The 9,691-nt window shown below is 41.6% G+C and overlaps 1 protein-coding gene across 2 annotated transcripts; it reads right to left on the bottom strand.

The window, feature by feature from the left end:
• Positions 1-7,780: 7,780 nt before the first annotated feature.
• On the bottom strand, positions 7,781-9,253 carry CNR1 (cannabinoid receptor 1). 2 transcript variants are annotated; one of them, XM_009951995.2, is made up of 2 exons: positions 9,137-9,202; positions 7,781-9,061 (listed from the first exon to the last, which is right to left on the bottom strand). In XM_009951995.2, exons 1-2 carry the CDS (start codon positions 9,200-9,202, stop codon positions 7,781-7,783), a joined length of 1,347 nt encoding a protein of 448 aa, XP_009950297.1. The 2 variants fall into 2 exon arrangements, with proteins under 2 accessions (XP_009950297.1, XP_009950296.1); XM_009951994.2 differs by having other exon boundaries at positions 7,781-9,253.
• Between the last annotated feature and the right edge of the window lie 438 nt (positions 9,254-9,691).

Raw genomic sequence — 9,691 nt, 5'->3', positions numbered from 1 at the left:
ACATTGCCATTGAGTGAGACAACTCAGTCTTTTAACTAAGCTAAACCAGATCCTCAGCTTTTCTAGGGTTAAATAGTTTACCTGTATATATCACTCACGTAGAATCTATTTGGGCTAAATGCCCAATTTGTAGGTGAATAGTGTAGTCTTTTTTGAGTCTTTTATGACATTTTGCTGTTAAGCTGCTCTTCCTGTAATCTATCAGTAAGGACGGTAGATGTGTGGGGTTTTTTTTATCATCTGCACATAGCCACGTTTTGGTCAGCTCCAGGATCCTGAGTGAGGAACACCAAAGCTGAAAGTGGAAGCTTTTCTTAAAGAACAATTCGGGGTAAAAAAGCAAACATTCAAGCTATGCACAATTTACGCTCACAGCTGATGAAGCACAGGCAAGAAGAAGCCAGCTCCCTTTGCAAGTGCCTCGCCATTGCAACCAATCCTTGGGTGCAACAATTTTGGCCGTATCCCTGCCAAGGAGCCCATCATCAGCTGCCAAGGTAGGAGTGGGGTGTTTGAACCTGAAGCTTTCCTCCCCCTCCGGCAGTGCCTATCCAGCATCTCCAAAGCTGTAAGGGGATGTAGGACATGCCTGGGGAAGGAGCTGCACCCCAGAAGGCTTCACTCTTTTCTTGGCTCCTGCTAGGCTTGCTATGAAGTGGCAAATCCTCTCTCTTCACCTCCTCGTCCAGATCAGTGTTTCACAGCACCCAGGTGCTCTGGCCCCACTGCTGCAGGACACTCAGCAACACCACCAGCCGCATGCGGAGAGACGGTCCCTCCCTCTGCCAGAGCTGTCAGGTTTTGCTAGTGCTATAATAAGAATAAATAAAAGCCCTCAAATAAATAGGAAAAGATAAGGAGGCAGCTAATGTAATTCTCATGACTGATAATATTACTCAATTTAGACATTAACATTCTAGCTAAAGCTTTAAACCTTGGATTTACTGAGCATGCCTGTTATTAATTTTGCCTCCTCAGACTGCATTGGTAGCAGGTAGGTGTATAATTTTAAAATGACTTTGTATTAGGTTACAAGTTAAGCATTGCAGAGACAATGATTATATTTTTTCCCAGGCTCTGATGAAAGGCCTGACAGGATTTATTATTACCCTTGGAAAGGTTTGGGAGGAGTGTTTACTGGATGGATCAATAGCCTGTATAATTCCCCATGTTCCTCTATTAAAACAATACCCCTAATCCTTGTTCCAGAACTAAGCAATGACGCATAGCAGGTCCCCACCTCTGCATCATTACCCTGCTACATCTTAAATCCTTTCTTCTCAGAGTTTCAACCAGAGATGACTATTCTTCACCAGTCTTGATGAGGTTTCTGTTCTCGGCTAGGTTACAGCAACCATCAAGCCCTGCCCTGTAGGACAGGGACACCATGGGGGAGTCCCCAGAGACCCTCACAGCATTACACAGACAGTGGCCCCGGGAACATCTTGCTGCAAACAAGAACTGGGGCATTTCCAGCTTCCTTTCCCTTCTCCCTCTTTTCAGCTCAGTGGAGAGTGGGGTATCCCTGTGCTTCTGGGCCCTGGAGGCACTTCCACTAAAATCCATGGGGAGAAAAAAATAGCAGTGGCAAGGCTTGATTGACCCAGTTATGGCTATAAATGGCAGAAGTGGTTTCCCCTTTGTTAAATCAGTGGGTGTGAAGTTGTTTCACATTTTTTATCATTATTATTACTATTATTATTATTATTATTACTACATGTAGAGAGACTATTTTGGGGAAAGATTTTTGAATGTGTGTATAGCCTGTTTTCACCATGCACACACATATATGCATATACATGGAGAGAGGGAAAGAAAGCAGCATCAAAACGGCATCAGTGGAAGTGGTCAGGAAATGACTCTGTCAGCAATATTGTGAGAGCAGTTTTGTTCATTATGTTCTCTACCGCATCGGCACACATATGGATAAATAAATTGCTTCACTCCCATGACAAGTCCATTGAACTCCTGCCAAGCTTTATGATTCTACATTGACCTACTAGAATTCAAAACAGATTATCTTGGAGGTAAAAAAAAACCCTAATGAATATAGAGGCTGTACTTTATTCTGCTTCATCTTTGTTTTAATATCAATGAAAATGCAAACACGATGGAATATAAAGTTGCACTTTCCAAATGCAAAGTCATAGTTTGAAAATCTGGGGCAAGATATAATTTTTGCTGAAGTCAATAAAAAATTCTTAGTGTCTTTATTGATACAGGATTCCATAACTTAATATGCTTTAACATTAAACTGAGTGCTGCTCTGAATACCAAAGATGATTTATTGGAAAGCAATACCAGGGCATGTCACACCTAGTCATTAAGATTACCTTGGGCTTATTATCACTCTTTTCACTAACCAAATTTTTAAAGACTAGTATTAGATGACCGTTCATATTAAGGAGGCCTGTTAAAGGCAATCATGTGTTTCATGTGTTGTGCTGCTATTTAAAGAAAACTGTTGATACTCTTTATATCCATTACCTAAAAAGACTGATGGACAAAGGCAGAAGAGAGGAAGACATGTATTATAAAGTGTCAAATAAAAAAAACTACCCTATGCTTTCTTAAACCCAGGCAAATTTTTTTTTTCTTTTATAACCTGTTCCCAGATATTATGATTTAGTTTTTAAGTCAAGCCAAAGCTGGACTTTCACTGAAGACAAAACATTTTTTTTTAAAAAAAAAAACAACAAAACCCAGATGTTTTATTGATGATGTGTGTGCATGATGATATTGTGAATTGTTAAAACAACTGTCAGAAGAACGGAAATGACAATGGATGTTAATGTGAAAGGCTGAAACGATGACAGTATATTTGCCGGCACACTTCCTGAGCTGGTATAGGGTAGGAAAGCAGTTGCCTGGAAAGTTGTCATTATTTTCTCTTGTGTTGTTTAGACTTAGGTGATACCATTAAGAGGAACTGTCGGTTTGTGGCAGTATAGCCCTTATTTTCTAGTGCGCATGCAAATATAGTGGGAATTGTCTCCTGGCTGTTTTGGAAGTGACAGCTTTCAGCAGAGATATCCAGACTTCTTCATTTAAATGTAACATGCAGTTGAAGATTAAGAGCTAATCTTTCCTTTCTAGTTGCTTTTGTTTTGCCAAGACTTTTTCAATTCATCAGTGACCTAATTTTTAAAATAAATACACTGTGGCACAACCATGATCCAAGGCCCCAGGACATACTCACTTCATCCCCTAAGGACCTCCACTGTTTTCAAACCACATATGTGGAGAAGGAAAATTGCTCAAGTAACATGAATCTGAGATTAGGTCATATGGAAAACTGATCCTTTGAAATGGGCAGGGACATTTCTACAGCATTTAGTAGGCTTTGGATTTGGCATGTGGGACCATAAACAAATTGTAAGTGTTTTTTCAACCCTTCCTTTCAGTTGTGGATGAGCAGTGGTGGGAGCACTTCAGTGTGCCCCGTAGGCAGTGGCATGTCTGAGCTTGCTCTCTGTTCAACCTTTTGTGCAATCCAAAGTGGTGTTGGACCACTTCATCATTCCCCCCTACACCCATAACTCTGCCCCCACTGGCACTGGCCAAAACTAGACTAGTTGTTTGTCTCAAGTGTTTGATTACATTTACACCACCAATAACTAATTTAGGTCACCATTCCTGTTGGCAGCACTATTTGTTTGTATTCCTTTCTCCTGCTCTTTTGTGTTTTGTTTTTCCAAAGTATACGGCTTTGTCTTAATGTGACATCTCTGTGCAAACGTATGCATCTGAGGAAGGCAAAAGAGATTTATTGCATTTTGGCTAATACAGAGGAAAGGGGAAATTGCCTACATAACGAAACAGGAGATTCAGTTTTAACTATGTCATTTCTCTCTTGTCTCCGTAGTGCTGAATACACAAATACAAAATTGATAATCTACCTCCTCCTTCAAACATATCAATGTACAATTAAAACCCACGAAGCTTGACAACCTGTTGTCAAGTTGTTTAAGCAGTTGTTTCAGAATCTGACAGACAAACTTATAAACAAAACGTAGAGCACCAGATTGTGGGATGAGGCAGCATCATCACGTGGCTTCCTCAGTTATCTCAAAATTTGGAAAACAAAGAAGTAGAGGAATACTTTTTCTCTTTGAATAAATAACAGTTTAATTACATTATAGAAATAAAATATGATATGGTAGGAATACACTGGAAATCTTACAGAAATACTATTCTGCTACTGGTAGGTAAATGGTCAAAGCTACTTTTCATGACAATCTGAACAGTACTTGTGAACAAACTATTATACAGTTTGCTAATGAAAAATATTGCAGCAGTTGCAAGGATGTTACCAGCTCAAACAAACATCTAATGATACAATATTCTTCTAAGAGGAAGTAATAATGTTAGATTTACAGACAATAAAGAGTTATGTTCTCCACTTTGAAACACTGGAAATAAAAAGCTCAGGTAATCCAATTTCTTTACCTCATATTATCACAAGGAAAGAGTTTCCTTTCACTATGAAATAGCATCCCAAGAGACCCTGTAAACAGTTTATTCAAAGGTAGTATTTGAGATGTCACAGCAACTTCAACAATTGTCCCAGTCTACAATTACAGACTTTTTAGGCCACTGCTTGTACAGATGATTTTTTTTTTATTATTTTTCACTTATTTACATACATTCAGCCCAATAACAGCAGGTAAAATGCGCTGCCTATCTCACAACAGACACACTAAAATTTTCATCGAAAGGCCAGTGCAAGAAGATGTGTATAGTGATTGCACAGCATTGAGATTATATTATACAAATATACAATTAGACTGTTGAGAATCTAAAACTCTGCACACATGTGACATAGATGGTCCTCTCGGTAGGTACGCGACACTTGGAGTTGGTACATGTACGTAACTGCAGCTATGTTGGTTGGTTGATGATGACAGTGTGGGTGACCGTGGAACACAGTACCATTTGGCTGTGCTATCACTAAGTGAAGGTAGGCAACTGCAAATTAGGAATACCTAAAGCTGAAGTTTAAGTACAGCTTATCTTGAAATGGCAGCACATTTTTCTAATGAAAGAGTAGGTCTACTTAGTGCACAACACGTAGGGAAATTGTTGCCACCTCTTTAATAAATGGTTCTAAGTGAACCAACACTGTTCCCAGAGCTTTAGAAAAACTCATTATGCAAATGAAGATACTGATGATAGACGGTAACGTTTCACAGGATGCTATTTCTTATTATATCAGTAAGCACCAAGTTAAGTGCCAAGACAGCCCCATTGTCCCATGATTTATCATGTAAAATTTAGAACTTGAATGCACAACATAAGTCCACAAAGTTTGCATTTAATTCACAAGAAGACAGTTTCAAAAATGGCTCTTAAAATACCATTATATTTCAAATGGGCTTTCCCCCCCTCCTCCAAGAGGACTGCTTTAGGATGGACTAGACCTAGATATGAGAAAGATTTTTCAGAAGGAGGACTTGACATCCTCCAGGAATCCTCTGCAATCCGCTGGTTTTGGCTGGCTGCCACGTGCCCCTCAAGAGCATGATGCCCTGTCCTACCACCCAGGTAAGCTGCAGGGGAGAGGGATGGAGGAGGAAAATACCCCTGTGTCTTCCAGCTGCTGCTTGGCACCTCGTCTGATGAGATCTTTACGACATGCCACCCCTCACCAGGCCCGGACTCGGAGCCACTTATGCCCCCGCAGAGGCACTGGCTGAAATTGGCTAGGACAGTTGCGCTACTGGCTGCTCTGGTCTGCACTGAGGTATCAGAAACACCATGGGGACACCATGGCTGCTGCCCCTCTCTCTCTTCCTACGTAACCCCAAGGACAGGCAGCAGGATTTGGCTCCACTCACCTGGTGCCGTGAAGGGAGTCACCCTTCTTGCGGCAAGCATCAGGCAGCTAACGCGCTAAGCCACCTTTGCAGCTAATTTGGCAAAAATCAGCCAAAAGAAGGGTGAGGAAATGATCCAAAAAAGGAAGGCAGCAGAGAAGAGGACCCCAGACCTTCTGATTCAGAATGGAATTACAGAATATCCATGCCTCAAAGACTAGCCGGTAACATGCTCCTTGTGAAAGTCCCAGGCAGCAGAAACAATCCCACCACAGAACAGATTCACCATTTTCCTTCAATATCTTCTTCCTTGAGGCTGATACTGTCAAACATTGTCATCTGTATCCTGGTTTCACAGTGAGACTCACCTCATTTCAGATTTGAATCAGATTTAAATACTGACAGCTTTAAAACAAATTATCATTTATTTCTGCCTTTCTCAGTTTTCAGGAACACCATTGACAGCCACTGCAGATGTCAGTGCGGGCTCATGCTATGCTCTGCCTCGTTTCCCCTTATTCTCAAGTACAGCTTAAAGGTTGCTTTCTCTAGCACATGGATACACCTCTCAAAAGTGGATCAGAATATTCTTAATACGGTACTTTCATCAGTAATCAGTTGGAAGAACTCAATTTTAGAAACAGAATTCATGTGCAAAGCGTGCAACAAGAAATACAGTTTACATTTGGTCGTAGTGTCCTATCTTAGTTATGCTACCATGACTCACACTGATTAGTATACCTACACACACGCACACTCACACACACGTACACACACATAGATATTTATTTATATACACGCTCACGCAATAAGAAAATGTCTAAGTCTGACAATATTTCCTCCTCTTTTAGTGAAGATGGGAGTTTGGCATCTCAGGCTCTGAAACTGCTTAAACCTGGGATACAGGAATGCGACACACTTCAAGTATACATTGACTGCACAGTGATAACATCGCACATTGAGTCTGACACATGCTGTCTTCAGTGGTCCAGCACCAGCACGTGGCTTAAAACCAGCAGCCCGTTAAAGGAGCCAATATCCGGGACCTTCACTTTTCAGTGTTCATATTCATGCAATGCCCAAGAGCAGGGCGATAGTCTGTACAACCATAAACGTCCTTCTGTATAAACGCAGTGTCATTTAAAAGTCTGAACCAGTGCATTCCTCTCTTACATTCCTCCTCTATTCCTTTGTTGCTGTTACTCTCGTATGCATGTGAAAGTAAAAGGTAGTGGGGAAATAATTTTAGTACAAGAACACAAAGCCTCTCCTCTAAGTCCACAGAAGACCACTAGAAGTGTAAAATTTCCAAAATAGCTCGTAGGAATTCTTCAAATACAGTAAGTGTTTTCAATGGGTTACATAACACATTTCACATTATTTCCACGGAAGTCTACCTTATCACTTTGTTTAATCAGACAAATATCAATAACACATAATAAAACAGCATACAATTCACAGGACACGACACGTTTTACAAAACCTCTAAAACTCAGCACTGTCGCTTTTGGGAAAAATCAAAAACTCCTATTACTTACAGACATGAAATACACTTCACATTGAAATGAACAGCATGGTTACAAGACTTTTTTTCTTATTTGATGGTGTTGGTTTAGGATGTATTAGTTTTCAGTTAGGTTTCACCATTTTTCTTCACATCCCCAAAAGGAATCATTGCTAACCTGGTATTTTCTCTGTGCTCTTTCAGGAAACATACTATTATTCAATAAACATTTTTAGAGAAAAAAACTTTTGAAAAGTTAGCTTGAATCCCTAATTGTAAAACCTGAAGAACTGGCTGATGGCAATGCTCTTAACACAATCATCGCTCAGCTTACAATGACAAACCAAAAAAATATTACAGGAGGGTACAAACACGTTAAGCCACGGGTTTGGTTTTTTCTGTTGTTGATTTTTTTTTTTTAAACTAACTCATTTTCTCACAACGCTGAGAAGTCTCTGACTTACAACGCTTCAGCAGTTGTGTCTGTGGAGACAGACATGGTAACTTTGGCAATCTTAACTGTGCTCTTAATGCAGCTCTCGGCAGCCCTGTGCACGTTCCCCGCGTTGTTGGCATGTTTGTGCTGGCAGTCAGACTCCATGCTGTTATCGAGGGGCTGCGCGGTTCCTTCGCAGGTGGGGAACATGCTGCGGAAGGCGTGTCGCAAGTCCTTGCTCCTCAGAGCGTAGATGATGGGATTCACTGTTGAATTCAGCAAACAGAGCATGCTACAGAAGGCAAAGACAGTCTTGATGAGCTTGTTCATTTTCCCAAAGACATCGTACACCATGATGGCAAGGAGAGGGCCCCAGCATATGATTAAAACGACTAGGATAAGGACCAAGGTTTTAGCTAACCTGATGTCCATACGAGTTTGATCAGGCCTAGTGATCTGTACCTTACCATCCTCTGTAGACTGAATGATTATGCTTTTCTGTGTGCCCCGCTGAATCATGCGAACAGCGTGGCTGTGAGCCTTCCACAGTATGTACATGTAGGCATAGACAATGAACAGCAAGAGGACGCTGGTGACCCCAATCCAGAACATCAGGTATGTCTCGTCGATGAGAGGGAATATGTCCGAACAAACGGAATTGAGCTTTTTGCAGTTCCAGCCGAGCAGAGGAAGAACAGCTATTACAATAGCGATGGTCCACATCACACAAAACGCTACAACAGCCTTTGGTCGAGTAACAATCCTTTTGTAAGCTAGTGGCCTGTGTATAGATATGTACCGGTCTATTGCCGTGAGGAAAAGGCTACCTACGGAGGCAGTGAAGGAGGCTGTAACTCCACCCAGTTTGAACAAGAAGACATTGGGGCTGTCCTTCCGGTGGAAAACATGGAAATCCACAAAACTGTAGACAAATATCACGCTGCCCAGGAGGTCGGCCACAGCCAGGCTGCCGATGAAATGGTAGGAGGGTCTACACCGGAGGCTTCGGGAGTGGATGATGACGCATAGGACGAGAAGGTTCTCTAGGACTGTGAAGGTGCCCAGGGTGAGTGATAGCACGGCAATGGCCAGCTGCTGGCTGGGGTTCAGGATCATAAAGCACTCCATATCCATAAAGTTCTCCCCACACTGTATGTTCTCCTCATTATCCTTAAACGTGGACAGGGACTTGTTGTAAAACTCTGTGATATTGACCTGATCTGATGGAATAATGCTCAACAGGGGATCATCTCCTGCAGTCATCTTTTCTTGGAAAGGATCACCCCTGAAGGAAGAGAGAGGGAACTTCTGGGGATAGTATCCCAGTTTGGATGCCATGTCGCCTTTCATGTCTTCGTACTGGATATCGTTGGAGCCCACGTAAAGGAGATCTGTTGTGATTGTTCGGAAAGTTGTATCTGCGAGGCCATCTAGGATTGACTTCATAACCCCAGTCTTGTTGGTTTCAGAGAGACTTGGGGGAGGGAAAAAGGCATCAGAAGAAATCCTAGAAGGGGAAAAGATCAGACTTCAGTAAGACAAACAGGGAGACAAACTCCACAAATAACTTAGTTGAACTGTGTCAAACAAAATCAACCTTTCTCTTGCATTCAGTACAGGTCTAGCCTTTACCACCTGTGGGAATCAGGGTGAGTTAAGCACTTAGAAAGAAATCACCTGGATTTCACTGAAATTGAATTACACTAAGAATCATAGAACAGTTTCAGTTGGAAGGGACCTTTAAAGTTCATCTAGCCCAAACCCCCTGCAGTGAGCAGGGACATCTTCAGCTAGATTGGGTTGCTCAGAGCCCTGTCCAACCTGATCTTCAATGTTTCCAGGGATGGGGCTTCTACCACCTCTCTGGGCAACCTGTGCCAGTGTAAAAAACTGTAAAAAATTTCTTCCTTATATCTAGTCTAAATCTACCCTTGA

This window comes from Leptosomus discolor, chromosome 2 (genome assembly GCF_034619465.1).
Source record: "Leptosomus discolor isolate bLepDis1 chromosome 2, bLepDis1.hap2, whole genome shotgun sequence".
Taxonomy (NCBI): Eukaryota; Metazoa; Chordata; class Aves; order Leptosomiformes; family Leptosomidae; genus Leptosomus; species Leptosomus discolor.
This window is presented reverse-complemented; position numbering and strand designations above follow the sequence as displayed.